General features: G+C 40.3%; 1 protein-coding gene across 1 annotated transcript in view; it reads right to left on the minus strand.

The window, feature by feature from the left end:
- Positions 1-602: 602 nt before the first annotated feature.
- The window catches only part of LOC147701387 (uncharacterized), a 194049-nt gene continuing 173178 nt past the window's right edge, over positions 603-21473 (minus strand). Inside the window, exons 80-86 of the mRNA XM_086929343.1 lie at positions 21075-21188; positions 15886-16070; positions 15184-15347; positions 14306-14554; positions 11974-12136; positions 6141-6252; positions 603-2459 (exon numbers count right to left, since the gene is read on the minus strand). Coding sequence (XP_086785469.1) covers positions 2302-2459; positions 6141-6252; positions 11974-12136; positions 14306-14554; positions 15184-15347; positions 15886-16070; positions 21075-21188 — 1145 coding nt within the window. The 3' untranslated portion in view covers positions 603-2301. The remainder of the gene's footprint in view (positions 2460-6140; positions 6253-11973; positions 12137-14305; positions 14555-15183; positions 15348-15885; positions 16071-21074; positions 21189-21473) is intronic.

Genomic DNA, 21473 nt, shown 5'->3' on the forward strand with positions numbered 1-21473 from the left:
TCCATTGACTATCATAAAACACAATGCACAAATTCAAGCTCAGCTGCACTCCATAGAGTGCAATATACCTGAAAATCCCCTATTCTTCGCCCCTCTTCTGCTTATCTCTAGGATTGAGGCATGCAGGTTTATAACGTCTTATGCTCCTTCTGAAGGGCCACAATAGCCTAAGACTCTCCTCCACTCAAGATTAGAGCCCACCCTTGCACTTCTCAACCAGGACACAGCTAAAGCGACATCTATACTGTCTACTCAGGGACTGATCTGTAGACTCCTTCAACCCACTTTTATGATCCTCTCGCGTGTTCCTTTTCTGTACTACCTTTCCTTTATGTTTTCTATGACATGTGACTTGCTATCCATGCATTGCTACACAGACCTCCTCAGGGGTGGTATGTGCTATATTAATGCAATTTCAATAAAAATTCAATTTAATACATAATAAAGTAACTCTCATTCGTGTTATTGTATTGTCATCCTGCTGCGAGTAATGGTTCTCTCTCATTTGTAAAGTGCGTAAATAAAATAATTAATGAGGAAATCAAGTCAGAAACATGCAGAAGACAATAATTATAGGACATCACAAATAATGCACAGAAAAATTTATTTTAAATAATAAATATTCTTACAGGGATGGATCGTCACGCACCATGAAAACAATCAGTATAAAGTTGCAGATGTATACATTGCACAGGACATAAAGGACCCACAATTTTAAATACAGATATGATTCAAACACAGACTTTTTCTCCATCAAAGTGAACACACAAACATTCCTTCATCGAAAAATAGGCAAATATTGCTACCAGTGATGGTAAGTGTGTAAATTCATGTGTGCAATCAAGTGGTCAAGACCGTTCACAATGCTTTTTACTGTGTAATTTGTAAAGGGTTCACATAGGAGCAGAAGAGCTACACAACTCAAGCATGTTTTAAAGGGAAAAATGTTTCTCAAATTTTATATACTTTTTCTTCTAAATACATATATTTCAGCTTTTGGAAAATATGTAAATTTTGGAGATATTTTCTACGTCTGCTCACAACAGTGTAGAGTGTGCCGCGACATAATTTATTGTAAATGTAGTGCAACAGAAATGTACACCTTTTACATTAAACATTGATTTATTTCAATGAGATGTAGAGTCATGTTTGGCAGAATACCCAGTGACCCAACCTGAAACTGACTCAGAGATCCTTTGACCAATATCACTCATTTTCCCTCGGTCATAAAATGTATTTAACAGAGCAGATCACATCACCATTAGTTTATTGGCTTCTGAATCTATGACAGGCAATACTGCTCTCTGACTAGTGCGATTTAACTGAATAGTAAAATTCATATAACATCTCTCCCCATGAAGGTACGAATGAGCGATACATTTAACCAATACAATAACATTATAAGAAGTTGTCATTATTATTTATTTAGAAACCCTCCACCTAAATATCAAAGAACATCCTTAGACAGGAGCCTGGTTATCTGCCATCAAAATCTTTGCTTTAGCACCAACCACCCGTTTAGAAAACGGAAAGTTCAGAAATTAGCAGTTTTCCAGGGTTTTTCAGAAAAGTGATGATGAGGTAGCCAAGGAAGAAGGAAAGCCTGTTTAGAAATTCAGCTACGAAATTAGATTAACTGTGGTGAAAGTCAGAGACATCACGTCGAAATTTGTAAAGAGCAAAGTTCAACACACTTGTCATGGTCGGCAAACTATAAGATGGTGATTCATTGTGAGCAACATGAAAGAAGGGCAGTGATTTGTCATGGACAGTGTTTTATCTTATACTCAGTTTTTTATTTAAAATATGATTCAGTAATCAAGTAGGTTAATCTATGGCAGCTCTTTTAGTGCATATTGAGAACCTAGGACTGGTAATGCCACCAAGGATAGATTATGAGGGATAAAATATTTAAGGTGTTAAGGTCTATCAAACAATCAGCTTTCAAGACCATTTATATAGAGATTGCATTGCCTTCTTATCCAAATTCTGAATTCAACACATAGACATCTATCTGAAAACAGTTGTAGGGTATACTGTCTTCAAAACAGCCTGTTATCTGCATGATGGTGAAAAGAAGTGTTTCAATCCTTTGTTTGATGCAAGACAGCTGCTTGTGACTTTTGTCTGACCCCTGCTTCTTTTTTACAAAGCAGAGATGCATCTATCATTTGCTGGATCTTAAAATGGCTTTCCTTTTTCTGGAGTTGTATTGAAACATCCTTTTCAGAAGAGGTGGGATTGATGGCCTTGGAACCCAATTCTTCTTTGTCAGTCAGTTTACTTTGTTCCCCAGGATCTTCAGTTCATGACAAGTACCAGCCAGCAGAGCAGCAGCAGCAGGGGTAGACAAGCGGCAGCAGGAGGATGGGAGTTGTTCACCTGGGCTTGAAGCATCAGTATGTCATTGTTGCTGCTGCTATTGTTGTTGTTGCTGATAGAGGATGATCCTACATAAGCTGAACAGAAACAAAACTTAGTTTTCAAATCTCAGGCTATACATTTATGAATCAAGTATGCTGTATGGCCATTCAATCCTTACTAGGATATAGCAGGCTCAGCTCAGGATATTTGTACTGTCATAAACGTAGAATACTATCTAATAGCTTCATCCCTCTAGTGGAAGCCAAAAGTTCCCCACTCATCTAGATGCATTTATTCTACTGTGCCAAACACTCAAGGGGAAAAATAAACTAGTCTACATCACCTTTTGCCAATTCTCCTACAATCCCTTAGCTCAAAGACTTGAGAAAACCAGAACACATGTGAGTGTTGCATGCATTATTTTATCTAAAGGGAAGCACTTTCCCCAATGTCTTCTGTGCTTGACCAAGGTCTCCAGGACTTGAAGTAAGTTTAGTTTAAGGTGAGTATGTGTACACTGGATAAAATAAGCTAGTAGTTGAAAGCATTTATGTAGCAAGGCAAGTTTCTGAACTTAGTTTCACAGCCCAATTACAGAGAACAGTTGTTTCAGTAATGAGTCAAAATGACATTAGTCCAAGAGCTGCTGATTTCAACGATATTCTTATTTCAACCATATCTAACAAATGGTAGAGGAACTATTTAAAGTTTACATATTCTAAGTCACCATATTTCTGCATTAGAAGTACAGTTTGGGTGCTATAATTGCTTACAACCCACATTAATATAGACAGAGTCCAACATTTGAAAATACCTACACCCACCCATGAATGCTCATTTAGTCTTCTGTCCAATATACTCAAGGCACACGAGCCTGCGTCACCTACCACCAATTCTCCTACCATCCCTCAGCTCATAGACTTCAGAAAACCAGGACAAATGTGAGTGGTGCATTTTTAACATTTTCAGAAGGGAAGCACTTTATCCAATGTTCTCTGCGCTTAATCAAGGTATTCTGGACTTGAAATACGTTAAGTGTAAAGAGGTGAGTATGTACACAGTAAATAAAGAAGCTAGTTGTGGAAAGGGTATAGACAACAAGGCATTTTTCTGTACTTCTTTACACAGTTCAACTACAGAATACAGTTGTTTCAATAAGGAGTCAAAATGGCATTAGTCAGGGCGATGATTATTTATTAATTTCCTTCCACCCATCTTGCAGCAATCTCACCAATGGTAGTGGAACTCTTCAAAGTTCACAGATTCTAAGTCTCCACATTTTGCAGCAGGAGTTGAGTTTGGGTGCTATCATTGTATAAAAGCCACATCAATATAGATAGAGGCCCAAAAATTGAAAATACCTACACTGGAATTGCATATTGTCTTCTCTTTTGGAAGCCTTACATGTCTACTGACAGAAATGACATTGTTATTGGTCTATACCAAGAAGCATGGGATTGTATTCCCCTGTCACTGAGCAATTCCATTTGATGGCTCAGAAAAATTAAAGCTTTCCCGAATAATGGTGACACACAGATCAAACATTTAAGCCCCAACATTGACTTCCATCCTTCCACAGCAAGTTCTTCAAGCACAATTCAGTCTAGGAACAATAGCTCTTGTCATTTGCAGCACAGTAAAATCCACAAAATGAAAAAGAATGGATTGGTCATTGATTCGGTAGCCATGAGGTACAGGCATTTTTAAAACAGCAGTGGTCATAGTAAAGCAAGTAGTCTTGCAGTAGTGAGGGATCAGGAGGCAAGCAGCCTCACTAGATACTGTCACACTTTTCAAGTGTTACAGGTCAAAATCCGAAGTTATCACTAACATTGGATACTAAACAATTAAAGGTTCTCTCATATTGAGTGTCAAATTGAGGTAAGTATATTTTGATTAGAAAGAGGTTATGAGCACTGGCACACTTTTAAACTAATCTGTTTGATCCTTTCCTAGTTGAAGTTATTGTAAGTAGCCATAATCAGTGTTGAAGGTCCACCAGAACACATATAGAACAGCATTGCAAACTAACTGTACTTGACTTAGTCCACTGTAGAGGCGATTTTATTATTGAGTTTGGAGATTACATTTTACCACTGACACTATAGAATGTTAAAAGACTGCCAAAAACTCTCTCCTAGGGTGATCGATACTCATGGACAAATACTCTTTCACTATTCAATTTAATGCCTTATCTGAGCTTTGCCCTGTTTTATTGGACAGCCTCCTGTTGTTGATCTTGGTGGCCAGCAAAATCAGTAAACGGCCTGCTTCTCTTCTACCTCAGCAGCCATCTCCATAAATACTGAAACTTTAGGCTTGCATGATAACCCTTCCAAGGTTAGCTACCCTCCACAGTTCACCTCACAAATTGCCATGGTTTTTTTGCATCCCAAATCTACAAATGGCTACATCATTCAATTATCTATGTAGTCTATGAATTTGCACAATGTGTAACTCAAATCTACAACTTTCTTAACATGTTCTTGAAGGTTTTCATTGTTTTGGAAACAAACTACAACTATGTCTACTTTTTCCTGTTATCAGTGATGACAATATTGAAAAGTAATGGCTGGAGGGTAAATATTTGTAGAAACCTCTTGGTAAGTGTGTTTGAAGCTTTACTTCGTTACCTTCTATCTAATGACTGTCTGATTTGAACATCTAGCATCTAGGTCTCATTGCATGCCTGCTTAGCTTGCATAGGAGACTCCTCTGTGGAAAAATATTTCATTGTACAGTAGTACAAGAGGACTATAGGCATCATTATCTAAAATCTAAATCTGTATTCACAAAGTCTTTAACATATATATAAGTATATATATATATATATATATATATATATATATATATATATATATATATATATATATATATATATATATATATATATATATATATATATGTATACAGCAAGAAAGTAAGGGCAAGATATACATATATGACATAAGAAAAACCTTGTTTACTGTCTCACAGAATTCATTTTACATTTACTTTCAACATGGAAACAACTCTCCTTACAGTCACAAGGCCTTGTAGCAATAATTAAAACACTTTCATCTTGGTTTTGAATAAGTAACTTTTTAACTAAATACGCATGATACAATGCCATGGCCTACACCATATATTCATATTTGCATAGTGTAATATGCTATTTATTATCATTATCATTATCAATAGGATATCATATCCTGCATAACTCCTGCTCTGGATAGAGAAGAAAGAGAGTTGTTCTGAGTATGATATGCTATCTTTCACTATTGTTGAGTGTGTGAAGGGACCATGACAAGGTGAAGCCTTGAATATGTCATCATGGTGCCCCTCCCCTCTCTTTACAATGACATCAAAAAGCATATTACACTCTGGGTATATAAATATATGGTTTATGCCCTGACGTTGTTTCATATGTATTTGTTTAAAAAGTTATTTACCCATACCAAGAGATAGATAGATAGATAGATAGATAGATAGATAGATAGATAGATAGATAGATAGATAGATAGATAGATAGATAGATAGATAGATAGATAGATAGATAGATAGATAGATAGATAGATAGATAGATGTAAGTTCAGATACAATTTACCTCCATTATTTTTTAGTACAGCCTGCTATTTTCAAGTCGTTGTTTACGCAAGTTTCTGACCAACTCTCACATTTATGACACATCCATACAAGTTATCTTATAATTGACATGAGATGTGAAAAAGAAAAGCTGTCAGGTGTACTCTAACTCAACAGGATGGAGTCTGAGGTTTTTTAGACGACCTCCTTACCATGTGTATCTGATATTGGTTCTGTTCCATAGACAAAGGGCCCAGTTGATATAAGTGATCCTTCCACTACTGGACTTGTCTGCACTGCTCGTGCGGACCTTGATGAGCACATCTGTAGGAATGAAAGAGAAAAACTCTTAAATGACCCTTTATCCAAGACATGGTAAAAAAAACCTGGGCTTTCTCCTGAGTTACAATTATCAGAAACATACATCTCACTTTTATGCACTGATAAATCCAAGATAATTGAAATATAATCAATTAAAATATCATCTCCAACTAGATAAAATGGAAAATGCATCAACAGAAGTACACTGTATTATGAATTGTATGTCAGTAAATGCCATATTGTAAAGAATATTTGCTACAACACAGCATGCCAAGTCACTTTGTTAACATCATTTATGCTGTAACATATGTCAATACTTGTAAACATGTCCTATGAGAACCTTTCAGAAATGGGTGACAGCAGGAATATGTTATCTATTACTAATATATTGACACTTTATGGGGTGAGGTGCACTCTACAAATATACTTATTTTTCATCTTTTTTTTTTTTACTGCTCCTTGCATTGAAAAATTAGGTGGAATTTTTAAAGCAATTGTACTCAATTCACATCATGTATCACTCCAAATAACAGAAAACTGTACACCCTCATTACTGCACTACTGCTTGAGGCAGTGATAAATGGTTTATAAAGCATTTGAAGAGGTACACACAATGTCACATTTTATTCTTTAAGCGTATTAAAAAAACAGGCAGTTGGGGTGAGCAATAAGCACTGGACATCTCCCAGCCTGGATTCTGCTCCAACCACAGCACTGAAACTGCCCTCATCGCTGCCACCGATGACATCAGAGCCCTCCTTGACTGAAGAGAAACAACAGCCCTGATCCTCATTGATCTCTCAGCAGCTTTTAACATTGTATCCCACCACACCCTTATCAAGAGACTCCCCAACTTGGAAACCAAGGGAGCAACCGTAAATGGATCGCCTCCTTCCTCACTGGGAGAACTCAGAAAACTCCGCCTGCCTCCCTATACTTGCAAACACAAAAGCATCATCTGCTGTGTCCCTCAAGGTTCATCCCTCAGCTCCACCCTGTTCAACACTTACATGACCCCATAGCCCCGCATCGACAGAAACCATGTCGTCGGCCTAGGATATGATATCCTAGGCCAATGACACCCAACTCATCCTCTCACATTCAAGAGCACTCCACCACAAGGGCCAACTTCCACAGGTGTATGATGAGCAACACAGATTGGATAAAAGACAAGAGCCTGAAACTCAAGACAGAAAAAACTGAAGGACTGATCTTTGGGAACAACACCTCCCCATGGAACGACTCCTGCACCCACACCAACGGATCATGCTAGCAACCATGGCATCATCCTGGATAGAAAACTCACTATGAAAATCAGAATAATGCAGTCTCCTCCACCACCAGCTTCCTCACTCTCAACATGCTCTGGAAGATCTTCAAATGGCTCCACGCAACACAGACGTGCCGTCAACCAAACTCTTATTACCAGCTGATTGGACTACAGGAGATGTCTCCAACTAGTCAATCGCGAGCTACCAGTAGCTCTCAGACACCTTTAAAGTAGCTTGCATTTTGTTTAATGAACACAGGTTCACACTTTTCTTTTGAGGTAAGGGAAGGCTGTGTTTACTTTACATTATTATCCTTAGGCTGCATATGGCAGGACCTGATAATGAGCAGTCCTCAGTCAGATTTATGGGCCAGGCTGTGTCACACATGTGAAGAACTGAAGCACTAAAGTATTTAACTCTTAAATTAAAGTCGTTGTGGACTAAAATTTGTGGGATCAAATTATGTTTCTGAATACTTTTGAATGGGAGAAATTTTAAATGATTTGGTTTTCATTTTAAGTTTCTCCTATTTCAAAGTGTCACATTTACAAGCAGCAGGCCTTTTTCTCCCAGTGGGCAATAGAAAATGTGGCATATTTATAACTGAAAAAAGCATTTCTTTTTAAATTGGGGAAAAATGAAAAAGTGAAGAAAACTTTGTCTTTAAAATATTAAGTATTAATGTCTTTCGTCACCTTCAATTTAGCCTAACATATCTTAATGATCTATGAAGCATGTTTATTCACTTAAAATCCCTCCCATTTAAAAAAATGTATTTTACTGTTATACATATGGAACCATATGTTGTAAATGTGACACTTGAAGATAGAAGAAAATGTAAGCGATTAATTTTATGGAACCCATGTAAACAAAGTAAACTCTTCCATTTAATTTTCTTGATACAGCGCCATATTTATAAGTGTAAAATGAAGCCAATATTTTAGGTTGTAGAAATTTAAAGTGCGGAAAAATGTTCCTTATTCTGAAAATTTTCTTCAGAACATTTTTCTGCACTTTAAATTTCTCCCTTTTGTGTTATACATGTATCATGAGCACATAAGGCAAAAGGTATGTCCTGTGCCACAGGTACATATGGCACAGTCTCTCAGTCAGGCAGACACATATATTACTCTCATAGGCACACATGTTCATACATCCTACAAGACCACACTCTCACTGAACTCTGACAGCTCTGGTATAGTGTCCCTAGTCAGAGCATGTTGTTCAAACCATGGCATCTGGCTCTATGGACATTAGGCTTACAGTCAATTTAACTAGGCGTGGACGGTAATGTAACAATGCACAAGTTGCCTAGCCTTCAGTAGCTCATGAGTATTTTCACTGATCAGAAGTATCTTTCACTACAGAAAGGGTTGGAGACCCTTCGACTACAGCACACAATCTACACAGGAATCAACTCACACCTCCTAAATAGACTACAGACCATATGGAAATTTGTTGCCAGACTCATCTTCAACCTCTCCAAGCGGAACCACATCATCGCCCTCCTCAGGACGATCCACTGGGTCTCCATTCAGAAGAAATGCCACTTCAAGATACTGACCCAAACATACAAAGCCCTGTACAACAAATTACCAGCATAAAGCAATCACCACCAGAAATTCCACCGACCCTCCAGACACCTTATCTCCACCTCCCCCAACTTCACTTAGACTACTCTCATACGTTGACGCCACAGTGGAGGTCGTTCCTTCACCTACCTTGCGCCAAGTCCTGAAAAAACCTCAGTCTTTACCTCCCATCCCCAACCTTGCTACTGGAATTCAGGAAAGGACTTAAGACATAGCTGTTCATCTGAGCCTCCACAGCAAGATACCCAGCGCCTTGTGGGTGATTAGCCACATTTTACGAGTCATGATTAATTGCTTGATCGACATTCATCACGAAAATTGTTAACCAACACGTTTCTTTCTGCAGCAGACATTTTTCAAGGATATCTTCTCATCAGTTTCTGAACATGAGATTCATGGCTGCTCCAAATCAATTGCTCTACCCCTGTCATAATCTCAACTCGCACAAACCCATGTCAGAGGAATCATTTACTAGGACATATTCCAATGTGGAGTGACATTGAGGAAGAAGGTCAAAGCTGTAGAATTTTCCTTCCAGTAGATAAAGAGATCTAAATTGAAATGACAAGTTGATTTGGAAAGAGTTCACTGGAAGACGAAACAGGTATGAGCTACACCCACTTCCTTGATGAATAAAGTATGTGAATGGAAAAGAACTAGAATTTTTAAAGTGCTTCTGCAGCTATTTTCATACACATTTTATTAGACGAGTTGGTTTTCAAAGATGTCCATCCCCAAGTAGAAGCACGCTCTCTTCAAAGCCAATGCTGTTGTGAGCATTGTTTTTTTTACAGTATTACGGATATCATCTCTCACTGATTATTTTAGGGGAGATCCAACTGAAGTTATTGAAGTATATACCATTTAATCATACAATACTATGCTGTATTGTTGCCTTGCATAAGTAATGGAACAGCCTGAAGGCCAATGCAACAGCAATGCATCACCAAACTAGAAGTGAGTAGAAGTGGTGCAGTGCAAACAAGAAAACTTCCTGAAGGCTATACTTCAGCAATCATGTATCTATAATGTGAACAACATGGCTTCACACACCACACTTGCACAAGTAGTACTGCAGTTCAGGAAAAAGCTGAAGATCCATCCTTTTAACGAATATCTCTCCTGTAATGCATGGCTTCCCCACTCTTACAACCCCCACTACATCACTAGAGAAGAAGAAGTCTGTTTCTTGTCCAAAACATGTGCATAATAAGTTAGATTGATCATTCTTAATACCAATACATACGCAAATATAGAAAGATAACTAAGACTGGCTCAAAGCCAATACTATTTTCTGTTACCGATATCCACATGATTAGCAGGTTAGGAGAAATTACATAAAAAGATAATGGAGAGACATGTCAGATTTCCTTGGTATTACATGATATGTAGGATCGGAAATAGCGTATGGTGTGTGCTACTGTACCTGTAAAAAAGTTCTAAATTAAATGATGTGTTGTGTGCTTTTCATTACATATTGTACATATTACTTAGTTCGTAAACAACATTGTCAAGTGCCTGTTAATGACTAATTAATTTTGGAGACTTCATTCAATCAGCTCGGTTACCAGCACCATCAGAATAACCTTGTCAAGTACAAGAATTTAACCATCAAACGTCACTGACATACACACACCAGATTCTAAAAACCCATGATAAGCAAGACAATGCGTAATGCACTGCATAAGTAAAATGTGGCTGCAGGGCAAGATATCCAGACTTTGGTTTAAAGGTGTCTGGTAGTGGAAAGTCCTCCAATGTTAGGAATAAATGGTAATTATGAAAGAAATCCACTGGTTAAAAGTCTCTACCAGAGCACCAAACTCTAGGTCATGATCTTTGATGCTGTACCTTAAGAGATGGAGGTGCTCATACACGGATATATTTATCGATAACTGGTGCACAAGTGTAGAGTGGGAAGTAAATGAATGCCCTTACAGGTTGCTCACACCACTCCAGAAAGTCTTCACTCCTATACTTTCTTAACACCTGTTCATTTGCAAATGAATATGTTGAACCTTGATACGTATCTAAATTCTTTACATGTTTTAAAGCTACATCTCCACTTGGGCAGTTTCATTGAGTGAATACAAAAATGTAACCTAATAGTCTGGTAAATCGAACAGTGTGTAATATGCAAATACCAGACCGAAGTACACAATGGTTTTCTACCCGAATTTCCATCTTTATGGGCCTGGCTCGAAAGTCTCTACCATGTGGTTAGAGAGCTACTAATCAGACCCAGGTTTGATATGCGACCTACCTGGATGTATGACGTTACAACGCATGCTTTTACCAAGCATGCTGTTACAACGCAAGTATTACAACGCAAACCTTTACAACGCATTACACTTGGGGGTGCTGGATAGTGACTAGTTTAATTTACTATTCCAACTCCAGTCCCCGTGGACACTAGGGAAGGTGTTGGATAGTAAATTAAAACTATTCCCTATCCTAGAGCGCCCCCCAGTGTAATGCGTTGTAAAGGTTTTCGTTGTAATACTTGCGTTGTAACAGCACTGTGTGGTAAAAGTTTCGTTGTTAAGGATGTTTCCCGACCTACCTGCATGGCCAATACAGCCATAAATACAGCAATTAAAAGTGTGGGAGAGATTTTCTTTATCTAACTACCAAACAAGTAAAAGGCATGTTTGTGTTGTCCCCACTGGCAAGTACTGCAGGAGTGAGACTGTCTACGCGTGACAGACTAGTTTGACCTAGTGAGCAGCACACCACATAATCTCCATTGATGAGTAAGCATTAATATTCATCCTAAAGTGAAATTAGGCAAAGAACAAAGGCAATTAGCACAGTTTTGAACCACTGGAAAACAAACTCCCTGGTGTTTCAGCTTTACTCACCGTGGAGCACACAGATTTCCTGATGTTACAGAGGTTGACCTGGCAGTGAATGTAGATCATGTGTGAATCACTGATGAATTCGAACACATTGAAGGAGAATCTCTTGATGGTAGGGAGATCCTGCCCTTCCAGACTCACTGACCCATTGTTGCTGATCGGACACCTGATTCAAACAACAGAAAACATACACTTATGGTGTGATAGACAACACAAACTGCACATAACCTAATTATACACGACGAGGACACGTGGCCCTACTATCTTTACCAGTTTAAAAGTTATCAGCTTCTTGCACACAACGCCCTTGTACTAATTAATTTTCCTCCAGAAGCATTACGTCCAACAATGAAAAGCAGAATCTGGATCCAGGGAGGAAGAATAATATCAATCATTGCCACCTCGATGCCAAGCTTCATGTACATGAAGGGGGTAGTGTAAGTGAAATGGGATGCCAATCACTTACTCTTTTTCCAGTCTTGTCTCATCTTCGGTCTTTCTGCTGGTCACTTATGTCAGTCCACAGCTAAATCTTTATGTAGTAGAGCAACTATTTCCAAACTACTTTACAATTCTACACCTAATGGAGTTCCTTGACAAATAATAGTAAATCCAGTATTTGATTAAGTGTTCAAGCTAATTGCTTTAGCATATTACATTTTGTATATCTAAATCTCTTTCATTTTATTTTTTAAAAACTCTGCACACCTTCATTTACCCTTGTAAAATATATCGATGAATTTCTAGTAGAACACCTAAGGAAGATATCCTAAAACAAACACAGGTGCAGCAAACCTTTAGGGGGCTCACACAAAGCCCCTTAAATCTATGCTTTGACATGCGTAAAGATATACAGTAACATGTTTACAGTTTAAAATATTTCATCCTTGTTGTATGGTAAAATAACTGAAAAAGGGTTAAAGATGTATTCTTAAATGTATCCTTGGCTTCTCCTAGGAATTGGTTTTAATGTGACACACCAATAATTGCTTTAAATTGCTTAATAAACCCTCCATTGCTTATATTTAAATAACTGTCATTTTAGTCTTATCATGTAAATGCATTAATGTTTAACAATATGGGTCCTATATTGAATTAAAGGTTCCAAAATCTGCAATGTCAGAAGCACGCAGGGAAGTGCATTCCGTGTGGGGAAAGTAAGTATGATCAGCACTTGGACAATATCTGGCAATATCCGCTTTCCTCATTTGATTGATAAAGATGCTTCCCTGTTCCACACGTGGGTCACTGTCAGGAAGGTCTACCATTAGTAACATTCATGTACTTTGGATCTCCCTTTTCCATACAATCTATCCACGTGATTAGATTATTTGAATATTTCTCCAGAAAAAGGTCCATTTTGTACATGTGGCCTTACAATTAATGAACCTCTGATAGCAGTTCCCCTTCTGTTATGTAGTTGTTGTGAAGGAGTGCTGTTCAATTGTTGTCAAAATATTAAAATAATTAGGCACAATCTCTGTATGTGCTCTAAGGAGCACACGTTGATATTTCATAGCTGCATACATCACAATCCTTATGAAACCGAAAAAGAAGGATAGAGAAACGTGGGTGCGGAAGGAGAGAGTGGAGCAGTGAAAGAAAGACAGAGATAAACAAACAGAGAGATAATAGGATCAAGAGAATGAGGGAGTAGAGATCCCAACGAACGCTTTGAAAACGTCAATATCCAACAAAGAAAGTATAAGTTTAGATAATTTATTATCATTGTTATATTATGATATTTGGTTTGTATAGCACTCGAATACCCTGGGGTGTCTTGGCGCTGCCTTGAGCAAAGGAACAAGATGAAGATGTACAGAGCTGAGCTAATGCACAAAAAGCCATGTTTTCACTGCCTTTCTAAACGGCAAGAGGTTTTCAGAACATTTAAGGGTAGAGGGTTCCACAATTTGGCAGTACCCACGACAAAACCTTTGCGGCAGCAGGAAGATTTCCTAAATTTAGGGACAATCACGTTCTTTAAAGTAAGTGAATGAGGAGCTCTAGGCGAAATGTTGTGTAATGCATGGAAGGTAATACACAGGGTTTTAACAGCAATCCTTTTCTTTATGGGAAGCCAATGGAGTTTGTGTAGTGCCATGGAGGCTGAGTGATATTTGGGAAGAAGACGACTAGCCAAACGGCCGCATTTTTTAAAACTTGGAATTTGGCTAGAAGATTTTTATGCATATTAAGGTATAAACCATTGCAGTAATCACGGTTAGATAAAACCAGAGCTGTTACAGCTGATTTTTGGAGAGAAGGAGGAAGGCGAGGAAGGATTTTGTTAATAATCTATTGTTATACCAAACTTTCTTATCTGAAAACATACCCGTTTCTGATGAGATCCCATCGTGTGGTAGAGGCAGGGTCAATGGATGGAGTTGCCCAACAGGATCTTAACTGCAGCACCCACAGGGTGGTATCAACATCGGCCACCTCAATAGAAACGTAGACCCTTTCGTTGATGGTGAGGATCACAGGGCACACTGGGATGAGCTGGCTGTAGTTAGCGTCTTTATACAGGATGAGAGATGTTTCCAGGTGTCCTTGGCCATTTGGCAATGAGATGTTGACCATACTGTTAAAACAGCAAAATATCAATGAAGAGGACAAGGCAATATTGGTAGCGGAAAATTAGGTGAGTACGAAAACCATGTCCACAACCAACAGACTACCGTCACACCAGTAGGACAAACAAGTATTAAATGGGCGCAAAAATCGTTTGCGGCAGGTTTTGCATAACTATTTAAGTTTTAGACTCCGATATATCAGTGAACTATCAGGACTTGATCCACAAAGACTTCTCATGTCCAAGTGTTAAGGAGGAAAACAGAAAAAGACTTAAACAATATTAAAGATGATCGCATGGGAAAGTGGCTGGTAGATATAATGGATACTGCGAAATGAGTGGCATCTTTTACAGAATATGTAGCAGGATGCATGTCCCAGAGGCAATATAATAGGCAGAGATTGCCATGCATAACAGCGAAGAATTTAGTGGCAAGCTTTCCGTTGCCACTTCTGAAGTGCTAGGCGTATTGCCATCATAAATATTATAAGAGTAAACATCAGATGCCTCATCTTCAATAAAGCTAAACAGATTCCCATGCGGTGGCCAAGTAATAGCATGATAGCTTATTTGATAACTGGAAGCACCAGCTAAACTACACTCAAACAGCATCTAGTAACAGGGAAAGAAGCACTTACCTTGGCACAACATGTATTGCCCAGAGGAAGGACAAGCTAATGTTAAGTGGATAGGCACAAGAGAAGTCAATGTGAATTTGTCTATCTTGAAGAATTATTGGTCCTTGTTGTTGGATGTAGTGACCTTCAACTGCATTGGAGTAGACAGCATGAGTGTCATTGACCTGAAAGATAAAAATAAAAATTGGTTCATATTACAAAAAGGTAATTCATATTCCTGGTAACAGTGAGGATATACTATAAAATCACTGTGTTAGTCAGTGGGTATCCCCAGTAACGACAAAGGCCAGGGAACAGTTAAGGTAAGAAAGCTCAGTGTGCATGGCTGTGCATTAGTGTGTTTCACTGTGTGCAATTATGCGTACAGACAATTATAAGTGTGTGCTGCGGTGCAATTCTATAAAAGTATGGTTGCTGTAAATTATATATAAAGTTGGAAATGATTGTGGCTAGTTACAAAAACAATAGTTTAGTGTAGATTAGAAGAAACTAATACATTGGAAAGCATGTTAGTTATATCCCAGTACGGAAATATGCAGAACTAAAATCGAGATGTGTTTTAAATTCTCCTTTATTCTGACACTACTATGACTGTACATCGTATTACAATTGAGCTATTCATTGTTGATCCTAATATAATCTTTTGATTATCAACAATTCCCTAGTAAATTGTCGCACATTTGCCCTGGCTGATTCCTTTACCTTCAGTTGGCTTCCACAGCTCTTCGATATACTGCCAAAGGAGAAGAGGATTCGATCATCCACCAGTGTCCCAAGACAACTGGGATCCGCCAGGTGAAGAGTTTCAGCTGGGATCCCGTTGGCACTCAGCAATGATCTCGAGAAGGACAAGCAGCTCTTACTGCCTTCGCAGATGAGATTGAAATCTGAAAGTTACAAATGCAATAGCTAGTCAGTTTGGGCTGTTACATTATTAATATCTGTCTTCGCAGAACAGGTTACCAGATTGGCATGTGTTCACTTGAAAAGTTTCAGAGTAGTTTCGACTACTTGGGCGGAATGTCACATCAGGTGAGTGTCACGTGGTTTGCATGAGGATCTGGTCATGTGTGAAGAGATCTTGCTGTAAATATTGCTGAAGACCACCGTGAATGGGTGTCACTGTGCATGTTTGCTATTGCTGTGACTGGGTGTCACTTGTATGGTACCTCATTGTTTTAGCTGGGAGTTGTTGTGGTATTAAGTCATTCTTGTGGTTGGCTTTCATGATGCCTCAATGTCATTGCTGTAACAGTGTGTCAATGGGTGGTTGATATGCCATTTTTGTGGCTGGGTATCGCTGTGGCTCTTTGGCATTTTTGTGGCTAGTTTCACTGTGGCTGTTTGGTGTTGTTGTGACTGGGTGCTTCTGCAGCTATATGCCCCTGATGTGAATGGGTGTCACTGTGGTGGGATAATATTGTTGTGGGTCGGTATCTGTGAAGCTACATGCTCTTGATTGAGTGTCTCTGTGGCTGTATGCCACGGCTGTTACTGGGTGTTACTGAGGTGGTATAACATTGTTGTGGAGGTGTGTTTTTGTTTCTGCATGCCATTGTTGTGGATGGGTGGCACTGTGGATAGCTTGCCATTATTGTTGCTGGGTATTGCTGTGGTGGCATGCCATTGCTGTAGATGGATGCGAATGTGGCTGCATGTCATTGTTGTGACTGGCTGTAGATTTTGCTGCCAAGTATTGGTTTGGCTGGGTGTCAGTGTGGCTCTATGCAATTGCAGTGGCTGGGTGTAGCTGTGGCTATCACGTATTGTTTTGGCTGGGTGTCACTGTTGCTCTAAACATTGTTGTGACTGTGTGACACTATGATTATGTGATATTGTTGTGACTCTTTGTCACTATGAGTATATGATATTGTTGAATCTGGGTGTGACTCTGCCTGTATGTTGTTTCAGTGGCTCAGTGACACTTCTGATATAAGACACTGTTAAAATGGGCATCACTATGGCTATACGTCATATTTATATGATGCCTTTGATGTTTACCAGTTTCTGTGGATGGATTGTTATGAAATGATTGTTGAAATAGAGCATAGAAATAACTGTAGAGGAACATTTCTGGGTCTGATAATGATGAATAGTGGGGGACATTGGTGTTTGAGACAATTAGAGATAGACAGCTATGTATTTGAAAACCTGTGAACCTACACTTAATCTTTAGGGAGGAGCTTGGCTTCTATTACTGAATTTCTGTTCATGATTGACAGGGATTTGTTAGAAATTAAGTTTAGTCGTTAAAAGGAGAATGAAGACAACGTTTGTACACCAGAAATTGTAGCATAAGCAGATGATTGAGAAAGTGCACATATAAAAGATAGGGTGGGATAAAAAAAGTGATACGTAAAAATAATCCTGGCTACATTAAAAGAAAGTGGAAAAAAAGCAGTATAACATATATGGAAAGAGCAATCCAATCAATCAATCAATCAATCAATCAATCAGTCACTATCTGTATAGCGCAGCACCGTCACTCTTCAGGGTATGTGGGTGCTGAGGGTGCAGTGTCTCCATTAAAGAGCCAGGTCTTGAGTCTCTTCCTGATGTCCACCAGGGAGGGTGCTGTTCGGAGGTGTTGGGGCAGGTCGTTCCAGGTCTTGGCTGCAATGAAGGAGAAATAGTGGCCACCGCTGTGGCTGCTTCGGATGCAGGGGTGTGTGGGGGCAAGGGAGGCAGAGTGCAGGTGTCCTGCGGGCAGATGGAAGTTCAGTCAGTAGTTAATAAATGATGGTCCTTGGTTGTGGGGAGCTCTGTATGCGTGTGTGAGTATCTTTAACTGGCATCTCTTCTGGGAGTGGAGCCAGTGGACGTTTCAGATGTGAGTGGTGATGTGAGTCCATTTGGGAAGTTCCAGGATCAGTCTGACTGCGCTGTTCTGTGTGGTCTGAAGTCTGTTGATAAGGTAGGTGTAGAGTCTGGCTTAGAGAGCGTTGCAGTAGTCGAGGCAGCTGCAGACAAGGGCCTGCGTGACTTTCTTTCTGGTCTAAATGGGGATTCATCTGAAGTTTCAGTGGAGCATGCGGAGGGTGTGGAAGAAGGGGGAGGCGACTGAATTGGCTTGTCTTTTCATGGTGAGTTGGCTGTTGAAGATGATGCTGAGTTTGCATGTGTGGTCTGTTGGTCTAGGTGTTGGTCCGAGTTCTGCCAGCCACCAGCTGTGGTCCCATACGAAGGTGTCTCTTCCAAAGATCAGCACTTCTGTTTTGTCAGGGTTGAGTTCGAGTCAGCTGTCTCACATCCATTTAGTTATGTTGGTCATGGCATTGCAGAAATTAGATTTGGCGTTGTAGAGGTCCTCAGTGAGTGAGAGGATTAGTTGAGTGTCATCAAAGTAGGAGATAATGTTAACTCCATGGTATCTGACGACGTCTGCATGGAGGTCAGGTAGATGATGAACAGGGTAGGGATGAGGGATGATCCTTGGGGTACGCGCAGATAAAAACAAAATTGGTGCAGAGGTGTCAGATGCTCTCAGTGAGCTCTGACGGGAAAGAAACGATCCACTTGAGGGCGCTCTGCTGTATGCTGAAGTTGTAGAGTCTGTCGATGAGGGTATGGTGGGAGACTGTTGAGCATAGCAGAGGGGTTGAGAAAGTATCAGCGCCACCATCTCACTGCAGTCGTGGAGGGTTCTGATTTCATCTGTAGCTGGGATCAGTGCAGTATCATTTCTGTAGTTGGCATGAAATCATGATTGTGTAGCATCAAGTAGGTGTTTTTGTTCCAGGTATTCGGTGAGCTGTTTGTTGATTGCTTTCTTGAGTATTTTGAATGGGTCGAGGGCTGGGAAATCTGATGGTAGCATTTGAGGTCCCTTGGATCAGCAGAGGAATTTTTTAGGAGGGGGTCTGACCTCTGTTTGTTTCCAGGCACCTTGGAAGGCTGCTCTGGAGGTGGAGTTGTTGAGGATGCTGGTGAGTCTCGAGCTGATTGAGTTGGCTCCAAGGTTGAAGAGATGGTGGCGGCCATGGGTCGTAGGGTTCCCTGAAGTGGATGGTTAACATGATTGCTGTGGTGGCCTGAGTTGTGAGCAGTGATCAGGTAGTTATCATTTGGCTGGTGATCACTCTTCAGTCGAGGTTTGTCGAGGTTGACGAGGCTGAAAATGGGGGGTTTGGTGTAAAAGTTGTTGTAGATGCTGGAAATCTTACTGTGGAAGTAATCTGAGAGGGTGTCACAGATTCCTTGGATGGGGTAGATGGTGTCCTCCCGGCTGTTGGGTCGAAGTATTCCTGGACAATTTGAAAGAGTTCATTTGTGTAGTTGGTTGAGGTGTCGATGCAAGCTGTGATTGCTGCTCTCTTGGCTTCTTGGATGCATAGGTGGTGTTCGGTGAGGGCTGCTTTGTGGGCGGCTCTGCTCAAGGGGTTCTCAGTTGTACTTGGTAGTTCAGAGTTCTGATGTGTACCAGCTGGCATGTTTTGAGGTTTTGTTGGTTTGAGCTGGTTTCAGAGGGGTGACTCTGTCGATGCATTTGTTGATCGAAGAGGAGAAGCTGGTGGTAACATTCACATTTTACCACAAGTTGGTGGTAACCCATTCACAAGGGTTAAGGAAAATGGACTGCTTTACAAAAAAAAGAGTGCTTTATTTAAAAGCAATCACAGACATGGTTGTCTGCTGACCTTGCGATTCCTAATGGGTTGCAAATTGCAACCTATCTCGTTAATATTCATGAGGTAGGTAATTTGCAACCCACTGGCAATCGCCGAAAGTGTTCAACACACTTTCATACATGCCCTTTTGCGATTTCCTAATTGTGAATCACAAACTATGTCTTCATACATCTGGCACTTATGGTCATCATTTTAGGCAGTGTATTAAATAGTTTTCTTAAATATGATGGCAATGTACCCACCGGGTTTGTCAGTGTGGTCTCGGTGTATCATCTTGTAGCTGTCAAGAGTGGAAGTGGTGATGTTGAGGAACGAGGAGGGGTTAAGTCATGTGCTGGTGACAAAGGCAATGTCCGGAGAGAGGTTGGTGATGGTGTCTCTGGATTTCCGTGTCGTATTTACAGGAGGAGTGGGTGTTGAGCAGGATGCATTGGTGTGGCACCAGGTTGTTTGTGGCCTTCTGAGCAGGAGCGGTGTGGGCTGCAGTGTGGGCGGGTTGTCCTGTGTGGCAGGTGAAGTGGCAGCAGTTAAAGGGTCCTTTGGGCAATCACGGGGAGGCAATGAAGCAGCTGTTGTTCTGGTATCCGTGGGCCGGGCCTAAGAGCTCTCCAGCAGTGTTGTAGTGGATGTGGGAGGACTAGGGGTCCGGGCGCTGGGCACGGTCAAGGTGCGGATGGGCACGGAAAGGCTTGCCTTTGGTGCACCTTTGGTGTGCTGGTGGCGCGGCTGCACAGCAGCCTCCATAACTAGCCCTGGGAGGGGCTGTCAGTGAGGTGGAAAGCGGAACAGCAGTGGAAGGGAGAGAGAGAGAGCGAGAAGAAATGGGGGGACAACCAGCTGTACTAATGACCGAGAGGGCACTTAAATAACCTTAACAGGAAGACGGCCAGATACAATAAATAAAAAATAATTAACCAAAGCACAATAACAATAAACGACCTTTACCAACAATAAAACGACATGCCCAGCAGGAATGAGTTGAAAATTCCAACCAGACAGGCCTCCGGGAAGCGGTGGCAAACTGGCCGCAGTGATGACTGGATCACTATGCAGATTGTGGTCCAGTCACAAGGAGCTATCCAGCAGGAGATGGAAACAGCACTCAAGACCAGAGGCGCGAGAGAAAAGCAAGAAAAGCAACTGCTAGAAGTCCAAAGCACAGTTCAATATGAGGCATAGACAATGACAGAAAAAATATAGGAAACTTAAAGAAAGCAAGAGAAGAGAGAGGACACACAATACAGAAGTATGATCAAGTTTCACCATAAAGGTCTTGGTGGTTGTGCGTCTCATATTTGTTACAGGTGTACTTTTCGTCAACCTCGCCGCACCATTCGTCATCCGAGCAGGCCAAGATGTCACAGGAGTCCAGTAAACCTTTTGACAATACAAAAAACAAAGCATTGAAATTTGTTCTACGAAAGTCTTTGTGCTGGAGCTGGATGTCTTAGCTGGTTATAAACATGAGCAAGAAGTACTACTTTGAGACTGAGAACAACTCAAAGGATGACCCAGCAAAGCCATCGGGCACACCTGTGAACTCTAAATAAGTGTCTACGGCAGGTCATAAAATAAAAAATTAGCGGGCCGAACCATAGCAATTTTAAGGAGTTTTGTACATTAGATGCCATATTACAGTATTGGTGTAAAAGGGAATTGAGC

The sequence above is a fragment of the Lissotriton vulgaris genome, chromosome 7 (genome assembly GCF_964263255.1).
Source record: "Lissotriton vulgaris chromosome 7, aLisVul1.2, whole genome shotgun sequence".
NCBI lineage: Eukaryota > Metazoa > Chordata > Amphibia > Caudata > Salamandridae > Lissotriton > Lissotriton vulgaris.